The sequence below is a fragment of the Trematomus bernacchii genome, unplaced genomic scaffold (assembly GCF_902827165.1).
Source record: "Trematomus bernacchii unplaced genomic scaffold, fTreBer1.1, whole genome shotgun sequence".
Taxonomy (NCBI): Eukaryota; Metazoa; Chordata; class Actinopteri; order Perciformes; family Nototheniidae; genus Trematomus; species Trematomus bernacchii.
This window is the reverse complement of record NW_022988043.1, coordinates 21439619-21457077: the sequence shown is the minus strand read 5'-3', so window position 1 is coordinate 21457077 and position 17459 is coordinate 21439619. Positions and strand designations below refer to the sequence as shown.

The 17459-nt window shown below is 38.0% G+C and overlaps 2 protein-coding genes across 2 annotated transcripts in view; one reads left to right on the top strand and one right to left on the bottom strand.

Moving 5' to 3' along the window:
- The window catches only part of prdm6 (PR domain containing 6), a 124218-nt gene that overhangs the window by 73640 nt on the left and 33119 nt on the right, over positions 1-17459 (top strand). The window contains exon 5 of the mRNA XM_034118736.1: positions 11195-11319. Within this exon, the coding sequence (XP_033974627.1) occupies positions 11195-11319 (125 nt within the window). The remainder of the gene's footprint in view (positions 1-11194; positions 11320-17459) is intronic.
- Positions 1359-7413, bottom strand: LOC117473217 (GTPase IMAP family member 8-like). Its single transcript, XM_034118735.1, has 4 exons — positions 7193-7413; positions 5996-6056; positions 2898-5481; positions 1359-2645 (listed from the first exon to the last, which is right to left on the bottom strand). The coding sequence occupies exons 2-3, from the start codon at positions 6012-6014 to the stop codon at positions 2933-2935; spliced, it is 2568 nt and encodes an 855-aa protein (XP_033974626.1). The 5' UTR covers positions 6015-6056; positions 7193-7413; the 3' UTR covers positions 1359-2645; positions 2898-2932.

The window sequence follows — 17459 nt, the reverse complement described above, 5'->3', positions numbered from 1 at the left end:
CTGAAGACCTGAGAGTTCTGGATGGTTCATAATTTAGCAGTAGGTCAGAAATGTATTTTGGGCCTAAACCATTCAAAGCTTTATAAACCAGCAGCAATATTTTGAAATCTATTCTTTGACACACAGGAAGCCAGTGTAAAGACTTCAGAACAGGAGTGATGTGATCCACTTTCTTAGTGTTAGTGAGGACTCGAGCAGCAGCGTTCTGAATTATCTGCAGCTTTCTAATAGATGTTTTAGTGAGACCTGTAAAGACACCATTACAGTAGTCCAGTCTACTGAAGATAAAAGCATGTACAAGTTTTTCCAAATCCTGCTGTGACATTAGTCTTTTAATCCTAGAAATATTCTTTAGGTGATAGTAGGCTGATTTAGTAATTGTTTTAATGTGACTGTTGAAACTCAGGTCAGAGTCCATGACTACACCTAGATTTCTGGCTCTATCTGTTGTTTTGAACATTGCAGACTGAAGCTCAGCGCTAACTTTTATACGTTCTGCCTTGGCTCCAAAAACCATTACCTCAGTTTTATCTTTGTTTAATTGGAGAACGTTCTGACACATCCAGTCATTGATTTGTGCACTTGCTCCAGTCATTGATTTGTGCACTTGCTCAGTGTTTGAATTGGAGCATAGTCTCCTGGTGAAATGGTTACGTAAATGTGTGTGTCATCCGCATAGCTATGGTAACTTATTTTGTAGTTTTTCATTATCTGAGCCAGTGGTAGCATGTAGATGTTAAAGAGAAGAGGCCCCAAGATGGAGCCTTGAGGTACCCCACATGTCATATTTGTCAACTCGGATGTGTATTTACCTATAGAAACAACGTTTTTTGTGTCCTTTAAGTAGGATTCAAACCCATTTAGAACTGTTTCCGAAACAACTGCTTTACTGGAAAAATATCTGATGCTATCACACATCCAACAATGTCACTCAGCTACTTAGATCTCCCAGCAAAAAAACAAAATCTTATCCCCACTGCTTTCAAGCATACTTTTTGACCAAAGAAGGCATTGGATAAAATACTACCTGAGACCCCCGCAGGATTGTGTCTTTAAACATGCGTTAAATGCTGTTTCACTGATTGATTACGATTCTGGTTGACCTAAAATGTATTACAGATAAAAAAAGACATTCGTAATACTCAATCTTTTCATCTCTCCACACACACTATGTATACAGTCACAGACATTTTATATAAAAAGAATTCAGTCAGTTGTTAGTGATCTTTAATATAAAAGTGTAAAAAACTAGTGTAGAATCCACATGTCAAAAGGTTGGTGTTACAAACAAGTCCACTGCACTTCACAGCTATGAGTGTAAGAGTGTAAGTAAGAAAACAGAAGACACTTGTGCATGGCAGTATGTTCATATACCCGGCACGCACTTAAAGACAATAAACCTTTATAATGAAATATGACACCTAAAAAAAAACCTGTGTTTTTACCCAAAGAATAGGCAACAGTGGCAGCGGATATTAAAAAATAAGTGCAGCAAATGTAATCCAATTATTCAACAAGTAAGCTGCAGCTCTGCCACATTTATGTACACCACATTAGTAAGTATTCATTACCCTCTGTAAATGTAATAAGAAATCATTTTCAAATATTGTGTAGTAAAATCCGAACAACATCATAGTACTTTGTAAAACATGCTTATAGATGTTTGTGCATCAGCTCTTGGAAAACAAATGTTACAATTCAAATATTTATGAAACATTTTCCCTGATGTTAAAGTGTGTACAGGTAACAAAACAGTATATTTGCATATTAATAATAATAATCATAATCCATTTTATTTATAAAGGCGCCTTTCAAGGCTCTCAAGGTCGCCGTACACAAAACACAAATCAAAAAAACAAAATAGCACAAAAACAACGCAACATAATCAATAAAAAAACACATTGTGCGGAGAATCCACATTATAAATGAGTAAATAAGGGATGTATACTTTCATATATTGAAGTGAAAGCAGTAAGAACTGTCTGTTATTATAAACATGACTGAACAAAAGAATAACACAAAAATATTTACTTTGTGAGCTAACAAATAGACATTCCTAGTGTAACAAAAAAATATATGTGATCTTGATGCATCAATTTTTAGCCACAGGCAAGGTTGTTGATGGCTTTGCTGTGAGTAATATTTTAGAGTCAATCCTGTATATGATCGGCAGCCAGTGGAGGTCATGGAGGATAGGGGAAAAGAACAGCGGTTGGAACTGAGAATGCAGGCAGTAGAGATTTGGATATCATTTAGTTTTTTTAGAATGTAAGCAGGTAAAACATCGAATGCTGTTGCATCAAGTCTGGATGTAATGAATGCATAGCTCTCAGTTTCAGCTGTGAAGGACATAAAGGGTTGGATACGGGCAATGTTGCTTGAGTGCAAGAAGGCAGTTTTCATGTTGTGGTAAAAGCGCAGAGTATGGAGAGAGTGGGGTCTAGAACAATGCAAGGGTTACGGACATGAGTACAGGTTTTTAGAATAGAGCTCTTGATATTAAGTAGAACATATGCTCGTATATCCAAAAAATCGTTTAAAATGTTGCCATTTTTAATATTTTGTTTTACTTCGCATATTGACTGGCTAATGTGCCATTTTATTTGTGTTTTACAGCTGTATTTGTCTGCCTGTCTTGTCTGTGTTTTATCTGTTGTAACTTTGTTCATGCTGCCCTTCTTGGCCAGGTCACTCTTGGAAAAAAGATTTTAATCTCAATGAGTCTTTTTACCTGGTTAAATAAAGGATATATATTGTGATGAAGAATCAGTAATGAAAAGAAAAAAAAGCAGGGGACCAAGTAAAGAGCCATTGGGGACACCATGGGTGACTGAAGCAGTGCAGTTATATATGGATGGATATATGAATGGAGGTGTCGAGGGTGGGTGGGGGGGTGCCAGGTATGCCAATGGAGGAGCATTGCAAAAACATCTCATAAAATGTTACATCCCTTGTCTTTGACTGCTTTCTTGAAATGTTCCTCTATCCAGTTATTTAATTGCCTTTCATGTGTTTTCTCTAGGTCACTGATTTGTTTATGTTCTCTGTTGTGCAAAACATGTTTCAACTTCAACTCATTCATTTCTTCTTCTTGTTTTTTCTTCAATTTCTTTAGGTCTCTCCCGTAAACTTTGTTCCTACTAAGCAGCATAATCATCACGTCATTGTTGTATTGTTGCTGCTTCAGATCCTCCATTTCCTTTTCTTTCTTGTCATCAAGCACCTTTCTGAATGTTTTGTCTTCATTTTTCTTCATTATTTCTTGCCTTCCTTTTTCCTCAATGTCCTCATATTCACTTCCGATTATATCACCTTCCTGATATTGTTCGTCCTTGTTTTCTTCCTCTCGGGCAATTTTTTCTTCGTAGACTTTGAGATCTTTTTTTTCCAGAGATTTAAGCTTTTGCTTCCACAGTTTTTTGAATTCCTCTTGCATTTTCTTGCTCCTTTCCTGCTCTTCTCTCCTTTCCCTTTCGAATGTCCTCTTCCTCTGCTCCATCTCTATCTCCTTTTCTTTGACTCTCTCTATTTCTTGATCCAGTTTCGATTTTTCCTTTTTTAAGTTTCTTTCCTTTTCTGGCATTTCTTCTTGATGTTTTCTTCCTAGGTCCCACAAATCTGAGGTGTAGTAGCCCTCGCCATTTTTCCTTATCATTGACTCAACTTTGGTCAGGAGTTGGCTGACTTGAGTACGATTCTGTCGATCTTTGTTATTGAAGACATGGTATCTTTCTCCGCATTCAGTTATCAGTCTTGTTAAGGAGTTATCTTCATCTTCTTGTATGTAACTCTCAATTCTCTGGTCTTCAAGTTCATCACCTCTGGTGAATAAAACAATGATGAAATCTTCTGCTTGCTTGCCAAAAAAACCCTTGATCAGTTCCACAGTGTCCTTTTCCTCTTGTGTAAATCGGCCGATCCGCAGCACCAGTAAGAACACATGAGGTCCAGGAGACATCATGCTGATGCATTTCACAAACTCACGTTGAACTTCATCATCTGACAGAGCTGTGTCGAACAAACCGGGGGTGTCGACCACAGCGACAGAGCGCCCGTCAATCTCTCCTGTTCCTTTTTGGCAATGCTTGGTTACTGACTTTTGAGCAATCTTCGAAGTAAAGCATTCTTTGCCCAAAATAGTGTTCCCAGTGGCACTTTTTCCACAGCCAGTTTTCCCAATCAGCATCATCCTGAGACAGTCTGCACGAGTCCTGTGTCTATGCTGCACAATTGGAGGCTTGGGAGGCTGTTTCTCCTGAACCTGCTTGAACAATTCTCCATGTGTCCCTATTGCAACAGATGCTCTATTCGGAGTCATCCTTTGAAAGTTACTGGGACTTTTATATTGCTCCGCATTTGTTGCACGTCTTACAAGCTTAGGAAGCATCCCTTTTGTGAAGCCACTGGATCCAACAGCTCTCATATTTTCCAAAGAAAGTAAAACCTCAGACACTGACTGCTTGTTCTTAATGTTGCAGAAAGTATATTTCCCACCAAAGGTCAGAAGGAGTTGTTGGATGTCTCTGTTTTCGTTTAGAAACCTCCTAACATTATTATTATTTGCATCAGAAAGGAAAAGAATCATGGTAAAATCATTGATCCTATCGCTGAACGTGTTTCGGATGGTCTCTAGCTCTTTCTTGTCTTCCTCACTTGGGGGTTCTAAAGGCAGGACCAGGACAAAGCAATGGACGCCCTCAGGATCACAGAGGGAGATGCTCTCCAATGCTTCTTTCTTTCTTGCCTCCTGAGGTTTTCCAGACAAGGCAGGCAGCTCCACCAGGGTAACCTGCCTTTTAACACACTCTGATGATTCAACATGTGGACCAAACTTTCTTTCTCCCAGAAGAGCATTGGATGCTGAAGCCTTCCAGCCTCCATGTCTCCCACACAAAACCAGGTTTAGAGGTGGTTTCGTGCATTCAGGTGCTCCCACGGGACCTGTGTCTTCAGTGTAGGTTAAAAATTGTCCCCTGTTTTCATCCACTATGTTCTCCATTTTCTCCATCAGTTCTTGGTGATCATACTCAGGAAAATCATCTTCATCAAAGTCCATTATATGTTGCCTTTGTTCACAGTCTTGGATGAGTTGATTAACTGAAGGATTCCCTAGCCCACAATTGTGTGTTATGATAACCATTGCGTATTTAAAAGCATCTGGTCCAAAGAAGTTCATGAAGAACTTGATTTGTTGCCTATCCTCCTCAGTAAAATCAGAAGGGTTCACTAACAGTAGCAGAACATTTGGTCCAGGGGGGCAATTAAACACACATGTCTTTAACCCGTGTTTAACTTTATCTACAGGCTGACTGAAGACGTCTGCATTTTTCAGAACTTTGAAAGGTTTTTTCCTCCATTCTCCTTGGACGTTTAATTGCTTTGACATTTTTGAAGAACTGTCTTTTTTTCCAGTAATGAAGTTACTTAGTGTTGTCTTTTCATTTGGATCTTTTCCAAATATTGCAATCCTGAGTTCCGATGCTGTAAAACAATGAGAAAAAAAACAAAAAAAAGACCATCTAGTTAGCAGCCAAAAGCAGTAACAGCAACAACAGTGCAAACAAAAGCAGCGACATTAGCTAGCCAGAGGGACACACACATAGAACGACTCGCAATTATGTTCATTCGGCTGGCTATGTGGAAACATTTCAGAGAAGTTTGGATTGCAACACACAGGCTACATTCCAAATAGAGACATCCCTAAACCACTTGAAAGTGCCTTTCCAAACCAACTAGTGGGGAATGGGAGTTGGTTATTATAGTAAATATTTGAATGGAACTTTTTGTACACAGTTAGTTTCATGTCATACACAACAAGTGTTGAACATGGTCAGGCAAGGCAGCTGGTTAAGTCAGGACTGATGCTTTTGGAGGTCTTAATAACACACTCCCAGAACTGTCTTATAATAATTTTGGTCTGCTGCCTTCATTCTTTTTTGTCATTGACAACTTCATATCCGATCATGTCATGCAAGGTAGTGACTACTTTACTTACCACAAGCTGATCGAGCCATTTTGTTTTTGAGAAATTCCACTTATGTTGCTGCAGTTGATGCCTTGGGTTTAAGAAAACAAAGTTATAATGAAGTTAAGGGATGCTATAATGTGTTAGTTATTTTAAGTAACAATATGCTGGTTATGCAGGACACTTCACAAAACTCTGAACAAGTACTAATGGGATAAACAGGAAAAGGCGATGCTAGTTATTCCAATGGAAGAGCAGTGCAATCAGAGCAGACTGGGCTCTGGTTTCAGACAGAGGGTGAAAAGAGGTGCTGCAGCACAGGCAGTATGAGAAAAATAAAGAGCTTTTTGAACATTAAAGCATGGAGACATTTCACAGTAGAGCAGGGGTGTCAAATTCAAGGCCGGCAGCCAAACCCGGCCCACGACTTCATTTGATGTGGCCCGCAAGAGCTTGCAAAGAATATAATATACAATACAATTGATGTAATTGTTGAATATTTGCTTTCAATTATTTGCCCTAGACCTCTGCTTTCAGACGTAGTTATTTAGGAAGTTATTACCAGAACTGATAATAATCCAATGCAGAGCCAATAATGTAATATAATACATCATTTAATATATATTATATATTTACATATGTATATTTATATAGTCTTAAAGTTACAACCGGCCCTTTGAGTGCAACCATAATGCTGATGTGGCCTGCAATGAAATTGAGCTTGACACCCCTGCAGTAGAGGAACAAAATGGTCTGGTTGTTGTTTACTCAATATTCTGCTTTTCAACATTCTGTTCGGACTGCATCATAGCCTCTTTGTGCATTCATGTATAGCACAGATTTCATCTCACGTGTTATCACTGAAAACCACTACAATGCATACAGTGCTTTCATTAATAACGAAACCATGCCACCTTGTATGCGATTGGATAGCATTATTCACAAAATACATTAAATAGAGCAGGTCCGATAAAATAATAGAAACCTTTTACCGAAAGCTATTTATTTATTTTGTATTGCCATTGATATTACAGTAATAACGATGGAAATCATGTACATATTGTACATTTTCCCTTTTGATTGTAATTGGTGGAGCTGTTTTAATTCATCTAACAATCTTCACACCTACTGACCTTCAACCATTGTTGCCATTATAGGCTTTCCATCTACATTTTTATACTTCTCATCCGTTATTTGTTGCATTTATGATTAGTTTATTGTACTCACCAGAACAAGAATCTTGCTGCATTACTTCTCACGTCCCAACTTTAAAAAGTCTAAAGTCAAAGTATCCAAGACTAGCCGCTAAGACAACAAATAAAATAAAGGGTAGGGCCAACACATAGACAAATACCTCTTGAAGGCTGATAACACACAGGTGCGCAAGTAAGAAGAAAATATGCAAGCTATGTTGCTGCCTTCTTGGCCAGGTCAGCATTGAAAATGAGATTTGAGATACAGTAGTCTGGTTGTTTATGTTATATATATTTGCTGGCCCGAAACCGGGTCAACAGATTGGCAATGCCCCAGAAAGTTGCATTTTCAATTCTCAAGTTAATATGTCATAAACTATGTTGTTTTCACTTCAGTGAAATTCAAGATGCACATATGTTACATATAGACAGGGAGAAATGCTTCTTATTAATCAGCAATTTCAATAAACTGTTGTGCCCGTGCCACCTATTATTCTAAAAGAATAATAGGTGGCACGGGCACAACAGTTTGGCCCTCCTTCGCATATCAAATGCCCAGCCATGGATTCAAAACCTAAACGTCACCCTGCAGGATTTTAATCAGTAGTGCTTAATCCAGGAACAGGTCAAGTGATCTTAAAAGCAGTTGCACAAGGTACACGGTACTTTTTTATGCTATATTTACATTGAAGGAATTGCACTCCCATAGACAGAGCTATTAGCTGAAACATGTGAGTGCACTTCTGATCAATGCCGAATAACCGGAACAACTTGTCCATACCAGGAAACAGCAACAGATACAGTAGGTGATGATGACAGTATTATGATTTCCTTGTTCCTTTTCAGCAAAGGTTATTGTCTTTTCAAATAAAGAAACAATCCCCAAACACATTTCTGGACATGAGCTTCCTTTATCAGTACAGATAAGTTTCCAGTTAAAGTACCGGAAAAGTACTCTCCCTTCTTGCAATTCCAGTCAGTCCTGAGCTGCATTCCCTTTTGATTTATTTAATGTTTCTATTTGATACAAATTGCTGTGGGAATCTTGTGCTAAGCCTGGGCAATAAACACGCTCTGTGATGCTTATTCAGCATCAGAGTAATAGATTAGTGTGTTTTACATGGGATGTCAACTACAAAACTTTTGAACGGTGCGCATATTTTGTGTGTCAGAAAATTGTACTGTAGTTAATCTTGACGTAAATGTACTTTAGCGATACTTTATCATGCCATTTAAAATGTCCACTCACCTTTTACTTCACAACATTTATCCGACAGCTTTAGTTACTTTATAGATTCAGATTATTGGCTAATACCAAATATAAATCAATAAATAAAGGAAAACTGGCTCTGTATCTGCTGTAAGGGTGATGAACTTGACGTACTTCAGTTGTAACTCATTCACGTTGACATTAAATTAAACGTTGGTGTTGTGGAGTGAACCTTGAGGCGGGGGTTTGAAGCTGAACTGTTCTTTCTCCGTTTGAGGATTTTTCTGCTCGCCATCCACAATGTTACTTTTCCATCGCTTCCTCATTTCACAAACTAAGGAGCAGGCCGAGGGTCCCAGAGCGTGTGTGCGTAGCGTTGTTTAAACTAAGTTGCGTTAACACATTATTATTAACGCGATTACATATCATAATCGATAGACAGCACTCGTGTATACACATCGCTACACCGTAAGGTAATAAAATGTATTCATTTCACACTTTGTTTGTGTTATAATGTAAAAGCTGATCATAAATCAATTTTTGCTTTGTGTGAAAACATACAGAGGAAAGATCAAAGCGCTGTTGGTACTGGTCCCGCTGATGTGCCAGACGAACAGTTTTACACTCAACCGCGCTGCTGAGCGGCAGCGGGGGTCTTTGTTTTTCATACCTGAGAGCCTGCTGGATGTGTTTGATTTATAACACAGCCTCGCCTGAATGTAGCAGCATGTATGTATTAAAGACCTATGTTTGAAATACATACAAGCCGCTACATGTCTCATTTTTCATCCTGGGAGGTCATCGGGTATGTTTGATTTACAGCCCAATGCCTCCTGAATGTGTTTTTACATGGATCCAACAGCACCACACCCCTTCCCTGGTGTGGAAAGAACTACTAAAACACATGCACACTCTGAAAACACAGATCTTCAGGATGGCTCATTTCGACTTCTCAAAAAAGTCTGTTCTTTATCAGTACTTTCAACAACTTTTGGGGAAATGGATGTGTTCACAATTGTGTTAGCTTGTGTCCGTATCCATTTTCCACGCTCAGATGTTGTATCCAAATCTGTACTAATGGAATTTTTTTTATGTAACTGTGTCGAAAGAGTACTTTTAGTGTGAAATGTATAAATATATATTGTTTTAAATGTCAAAGTTTGCCATTGATCTTTAGATGGCCTTGGTGGGGTGTTAAGTGCTTGGGAAATGTATGTCTTTTGGCTTAAAACTAGAAGGATTTCATTGGATAATACTCCCAAAAAGCTCCAAGTCTCCAAAACTTGCTTTTGTAAAAACAATATTTTATTATTTAAGCCTGTCAAGTCTTTGATAATAAATCATTAAAATGGCCCTATAATTGTTATTAATTAACAAGAGGGCGTTACCTAACATGTTGTGTTCAACAGGATAATCTCCACATATTAACACCACTATGTTATTTTTGAAGCATAAATGCAATCTCCGGAAGGAAAAGCTAACGCTAGCTAATAAACAAGCTACATGGCTGTCACATGGATGCACATTACCACTGCTAAGCCAAAGGCTGACTTGCGTCGGCGTGATGACGTTTAGTCTCATTTAAGCAACCGCTGTTTTTATAACATTCACCAGTGAAGTATTTACTGAAAAATATGATATCGTAGAACAAAACGGTATACTGGCACAACTGTAAAGACACTTTTACATACATTAAGAAGAGTACACATCCACTTAAAAGCATCGACAAAAGAAAACTTTACATGGAAAACTGTAAAGGAAAAAAAGAGACTGTTGTTTTATATTATTTTCCAAAATTGCATATTTATTCATAATTTCCTTATTTCTCTACTCCTCCTTTTTCTACTTTCTTTTATTTGCTCCCTCTGGTTGTCTTCCTTTTTTAAATGTCACACAGCTGGCATTCCCCCTCCAGTCTGGCTCAGATTTTGGACATAGTTTAATAGTCTGTTGGTCAAATGGGGCTTTTGATTGCATCAAGAGATGCTTTAGTAACGTAAAGGCAAACTTAATTAGTGAACCTTTCTCACAAATGAAGGCCGATGTGTTTTGAATTATGTTGACATTAAAACTCAGTTAACGATTACATTTCAATTATTTTCATTTTACGTGGTTGTCTGATGCTGTCTGCTGAGAGTAATTCGTCTCCTGGCTATGAGGCGCTTTGGCCAGTTACAATCCTATAAGTCTGACAACTTTGTAATTTGGACAAAAAAACATGTGGGAACAATCTTTTAAATGTTGTTGTTAGAATGATATTTTTGGACGGATAGAGTGTTGTCTCCGTGTTAGAGTGACCCAGGAACCAGTCATCTAAATGGCAGCGTGTTTGAACTATACATCATGGTCATTAATCTGTCCGAACAAAGTGAGAGACACCAGATATCTCCCATTAATCATTTGATAAAAATCCCATTAATCATTTGATAAAAATTACAAAATCAGACCTGGACAGCGTCACCAGCGCGTCACAACGTCCTGTCAGCGGTTTGTTTTTGCCTTGTCAGAGGCAGAGTTTAAGGATGATGATAACGTCAGACACATACTTTGATTAAGTGAGTTATCCAGATAGACCTAACACTAGCTGTCGAAATTCATGGTCCTCAGATGAGAATGTAGTGTGTTATAAAGGTCTTTGTGCATGTTAATGGTCTGCAAAGACTAAAATCCCAAAGTTACCTTCAGAGGTTTAGATTAAGATTTGTTGTAATATTCTTTTTGCATTCTGCATATAGATTTTTCAAAAATATTTATAAGATACCAAAAGTAGCGAAACCTTATTTGTGTGACACTTTTTCAAATGAATGTGTTCGTGTTTTATTGCAGGTCCTGTATCTTCTACCGAGCGTGTATGGATATCCCCAGAGGAACAGAGCTGCTGGTTTGGTACAATGACTCCTACACTTCCTTCTTCGGAATCCCCCTGCAGTGCGTCGCTCAGGATGAAAACTGTAAGAGAACTATGGTCACCTTTCTCCTTATCTGTCTGTTTTCTCCCTGTATTTTTATTGAACTTCAGTTTTCAAAATGGCAGAAAAACACAAAAAAAAAACTATCCTATGATGTTTCTCAATTTGGTTACTTCCCTTAGTACAATTCATGTTGTGTACTGTTAACAGAATGCATTTTTATAGCACTGTGTTGACTGATGCAACTGCAAATGGGCTTCCGTTATGTAGCCAAGATGGCAATCATTGAGTCCCAGAAGTGTGCTGCGTTCCACATTGAACTTTTTTAACGTTACACACCATCTTGGTAGTTGCATTTTTCCATACTTTGCATTTGGACACACAAATGCACACACAACAGCAAATGTAAGTACAGAAGCACACAATTTGAAAGATAGCACTATGTTTTTAAGAGACATTTTTAGTGTGTGATATCTCCTTGTACGACATAATATTGTCTCCTTTGACTTCTGGAACAAATAACCTTCCTTGAGTATGGCTGGCTAAAATGTATTTAAGCAAGAAAGTGAAGTATTTACACTAGCTGAACAGTGAGGTAATCCCATGACTAGCTGCATTGAGATAAGCTGACAAAATTGTCAGATAAATGTTTCACATCTAAATGTGACTAACATCTAAGCATAAACAAACAGCTTTGTTTTGCATGACAAAAAGAAACTACATTATTTAAACTCTTAGACTGGAAGAAGCTTCTGGCCTGCCACGTAAACAACGCAGTAAGCGTGCAGGTTTATTCTTTTACAAACTTGCTGCTGTCTGATTTATTAGTCTGACAAGCCGGGCCAGTCAAAACAAGACTGGAACAAGTCTTTATTCGCCCAAATGTAGGAACCCTGTGGGCTGGTGTCAACCCGTTTTCCCTCTCCCCCTGTTCCGCTTCTACAAGCAACACTTCTCTTTTTTAAAGAAGAGATTCCATTTGAATGTTTTATTTTCTTCCTCCATAAACTAACATATACACGTTAATGAAACTCTTTCTTTCATCAAGGATTGTCAGTCTTATTGTCAACATAGTTGTTCTTTGGGTTAACAATTTGCGTGGTCAAAATTCAGCATGTTACTTTTCTGGCAGAGAATACAAATTATGAATTTATGCTAAATTTGATTTCACTGGCGGTAAATACAGATTCTGAGGTTTTCAATAAACACATCAAACAATTAAGAATACCATGCATATTTTTTTTTATCTACAAGAAGCCCAATTACAATAGTCAGTCAGGCATACAATATTGTCATTGGAGATCGATGATCTGCGTATATATAGTTAAATTAAACTCTATAGAGAATCGACGTCCTGTCAGTCTGCCGGTGGACGAGTGGCTGGGAGCAACACTCAAACTGGGATTTACTTGGCTTGTCATTGTTTTATATCTCAATTCAGCATCTATCGTCACCACTTTGACTTTTAACATTACAACTGTTTACTTTGACAATTGACGTTAACCTTATTAGCATCATAATCAAGCTGTGAAGAAGTGTTTTCCACAGATGTAGAAGTATTGACTGACCGATCTCTGCCCTCTCTGTGGTGGCCTGAAGACACAGATATTTTCTTTTATTGTCCTTTTTCAGTTTTCTTTTAAAGTAAAAGTATATTCAAATCAGAACTTTGGATCTTTTTGATGTTTGACGTGTAATAAAGAAGAAAAGCGGGCGGGCCATCATTTCGCAGTACCGTAGCGCTGCTCTCACCTGTTTATCGTCTTATTTAATTTCTGTCGGAACTGTAGGGAGGCGTGTGGCGCAGTGGATAGAGCCTTGATCTGGGGAATAGATGGTCACAGGTTCAAACCCCATTGCAGTCAGTTTGTCGTTGTGTTCCTGAGACACTTCACCCCAAAGTGCTCCTGTGGGGATTGCCCACAGTATTGAGTATGTTAGTCGCTTTGGATAAAAGCGTCTAACAAGTAACATGTCATGTAATGTAACTAGTAGTTCTTTGACAGAACAATCATATGTTATACTGTATAGCCTGTAATACCCTTATATTTGTTAGGGTTAGTCACTGTTACATTAGGCTGTTGGGGAAAACTTTGTGTACAACTCACTTTTTTCATTAATCAGACTTACGTTTGATATAGGTCGTTTGTGTGACAAACATTGTGGATACAAAGCTAGATGACGCACAAAGTCAGTTGTTTGTTAAAAGTCCCATCCAAGTTGACATTTTTGAAATTTAAACTGGTTGAATTTTTTTTTATATAGATGTGACGTTCGAGTCCTTATTAAAAAACAAGGAATAATGTTTCTTTCTTTGATATTTCCCTCCTCCACTTCCACTCTCTGTGTCCTTTCTCCTCCCTCTGTTTCATTTCCATTGCTCCTCTCTTTGTCTGTCACCAATTTATTGTGTTTACATCTCGTCTAGTTTTCTGCTCCGTCAGCCTGTGTATATATCTTCCCTTCAAACTGTTTTTCTCTGCATTTGACAGTAACTTTACCCTGCAGGGGGAAAAAAACAATCTATGAGATTTTCTTTTTTCGCTTACACAATTATGGGCAGAACAAAACATGAAGAATGAGTTTAATCTGTGGAATCTAAATTGAAATGAATTGAATTAGGAGCTTGTCTTTCACGGAGTCGCAGTTCAATGAGATCGTGCTGATTGCAAATTAGAGACGTTTGGCCACAAACCGGTTTGTTTTACAGATGGAACGACTCTTTTACATGACATTGTTCATCATGACAGGACTGTAGCAGCCTTTGCACATACAGTACAATACACACACATTTGTATCATGTACAATGTTCTTTTAGGACCTTTGTTAGTACATTTCTTACCAAACCTTTTTCTCTCATGTAAACAGAAATATACAAGATGTGTTGTTGTGTGAGGGGATAGCGATTGGCATTTAAGCGTGATGAGAACCATCTTAAGCCATTTACGTTTTGTTTCTATGGTAACGTCCCCTGTTAGCTTGCGCCGCTACCTACAGTACAGTTGTCATCTGATTGGTTGTGCATATTCGTCTAAATCAGCTAATATGGCCAGATCTGGATAACTGAACTAATCTTATATCCAAGATTAATATAATTGTTTTATATTTTGCCTAATTAAAGCTTATATTATGAGGCTTTTATTACGGAAGTGCACCTTGCTATTAACAGTGTCCACCTAATAAAAACACAGAGGCCCCGTAGTCCAAACAAAACCAAAACAGCAAATGTTTGCATTTTTACCTTTCACAATAAAAGCCACACTTAAATGTACTTTACATTGTAAAATATTGTAATGCTTAAGATAAAGTAATGTTGGCCTCCAGAGCCAGTAATCATAATAATATACCGTACCATAAGTATTTATCTGTCCATTATTCTTTCTATTAAAAGATGCAAGAAGGATGACACAAGCACAAGGTCCTTTTCTTTAGAAAAACGAAAAATCTGATTTGAGATGACTCTTCCATTCATGTGAAGACATTTGGTTCTCAGATGTTCAAAAACACAGAAACATTGTGTACCAGCACACACACTGGCAGAGGGCAAACAAAGACTGGAAGGTTTGCTTTTGTTCCACCCTGCAGTTTGTTCACATCCCAATTACGTGAAATTAGATTATGCCTTTTTGTACAAACTGAAAGACAGCAGCTCTGCTCTAAATTAAAGACAGTTTGCCACTAACTGCATTTGGGTTTTCCATGGCATCGTTATCTGCTGATTGTGCCCACAAAGGATGAGTATGACGTCAAAACTGCGTACTGGAGAAAGGAGGACTGTGACTTTGTGTCCTCAGTAGAACAGACATTTAAAATGTTAACCTTTATTGATGCAGAGAGCCCTGACTGAGCACGTTCAAACGGAACTGGCCATTCAAGTTTAAAATAGCCCTTTATCACAAAGCATGCCTCAAAAGGGTGGACTAAGAAAAGGCCCCACCAACTATAGATGTTTAATTTAATTTTGTAATAGTTAAGAGACCAGTGAGATCGTAAAGCCTTAGCTAGTTTAAGATGAGCGACGAGAGGTTATAGGTAAGATGGTGCAATTCTTTACAATATTGTATGAGTTACAAGGAGAATGTTGAAATGTGCTTTAGCATCTATTGGGAGTAAATGTAATGACATAAGTATAAGGGTGATATGATAACATTTGGTAGTTTTGGTTAATATGCTAGCAGCAGTATTTGTTGCATGTTGTAGTTTGCCAATAGTTGATAAACATAAGCCAGAGAAAACTGTATTGCCGTCATCAAGTCTAGTTTGCAATGTGTCGGCATCAGCCATGGAAAGAATGGGGAGAAACTAAGTCATGTTTTGTATATGGAAATATACTGCCCTAGTAATATATGTTGTTCAAAGGAGAGATAAGAGTCAACATGGACACCATCACACCAAGGGCTTTGTGAATGATGGAGGTAGTTATTTTTACAATTAGATCACAAAATGAAATTCCACTGTCAGAACAAGAATTAGCATTTCTGTTTTTACAGCATTTTAAAAAAGGAATTTCAATGACAGTAATTGCTTAATTTCAGATTTGCATTCTTCCATTTTACCAGCTAACAACAAACATCATGTTTGAATGTAAATGTAAAATTAAGTATCATCTGCATTGAAATAAAAACCTAGTTTGTAACTATTGATAAAAGTACCGAGGGGCAATATAGCAATAGAGGACCGAGCACAGATCCTTGCGGCACACCATAACTGACCTTGCCGCACCTGGCCATAACTCTTACATAATTATCACAGATAAGTGTACTGTTTTCTATTTTATTAATACGGTTGCTTGGAGCACATTGCCAAATTAACATTAATGGCGTATTCAGATAAAAAATACATTGGATAACATTTTGCCTTTGGGTCGGTCATATGCTGTTGGTCACCATATTAGCTAGGTCAGTATGGGGTTCAGTGTCACAGCGCACTGTAAAAGCACACACTCCCTGTGGTTATTTACTCATGCATGTTCTATCCAATCACGGCCTGTTCTCTTGACGCTCTGCAGCCCTGCCGCTGCCTAACAATAACAACATGTTCACCAATGAAGAAGAAAAACAGGAAAAGGAAAAGTGAGACTAGAATGGAGGAGGAGGTAAAAGATGAAGATATAAAACAGAGTTAAATCTACAATAGCTGTAAAGGACAGATAGAGGGAAAAGACAAGAGTATGGTTCATAGAAAGAGAGGGATGAAAGGCTCATTACAGGAAGAATATGCATGAACTAAGGACAGAAGAAAATACTTTTCTCCAATGTCTTCACCTCTGCAGTATACTTCTCAGTGTTCACATATCTTCTTTCTATGAAATATTATTATTACCATTTTTATAATTGCCTCTATTGATTTTATAAGACTTTATTATCTCTGGTAACTTATATTATTGATTACTAACAAAGCTTGGCAACATAATCAGAACTGTACTTCATACCGGTAAGTATAGTAAGACAGAGAGACACTTCACGACACACAGAGGGAAGCATCTGGAGAGAGTCAAACCTTCTTCTTAGTAGTTCCATTTTCTGGCATCTATACAACAATATATATACAGTGCCTCCGGAAAGTATTCATACCCCTTCACTTTTTTCACATTTTGTATGTTACAGCCATATTTCAAAATTGATTAAATTCATTTGTTTTCTCAACATTCTAGACACAATACCCCATAATGACAAAGTGAAAAAGTTTTTAAATAATTTTTGCAAATGAATTAAAAATAAAAAACTCAAATATCACATGTGCATAAGTATTCACACACCCTTTACTCAATACTTTGTTGAAGCACCTTTGGCAGCAATTACAGCCTCAAGTCTTCTTGAGTATGATGCTACAAGCTTGGCACACCTATCTTTGGGCAGTTTCTCCCATTTTTCTTTGCAGATTGTCTCAAGTATTCAATCCGGTTCAAGTCTGGGCTCTGGCTGAGCCACTCAAGGACATTCACAGACTTGTCCCGAAGCCACTCCTTTGTTATCGTGGCTGTGTGCTTAGGGTCGTTGTCCTGTTGAAAGGTGAACCTTCGCCCCAGTCTGAGGTCCAGAGCGCTCTGGAGCAGGTTTTCATCAAGGATCTCTCTGTACATTGCTGCATTCATCTTTCCCTTGATCCTGACTGGTCTCCCAGTTCCTGCCGCTGAAAAACATCCTCACACCAGGATGCTGCCACCACCATGCTTCACTGTA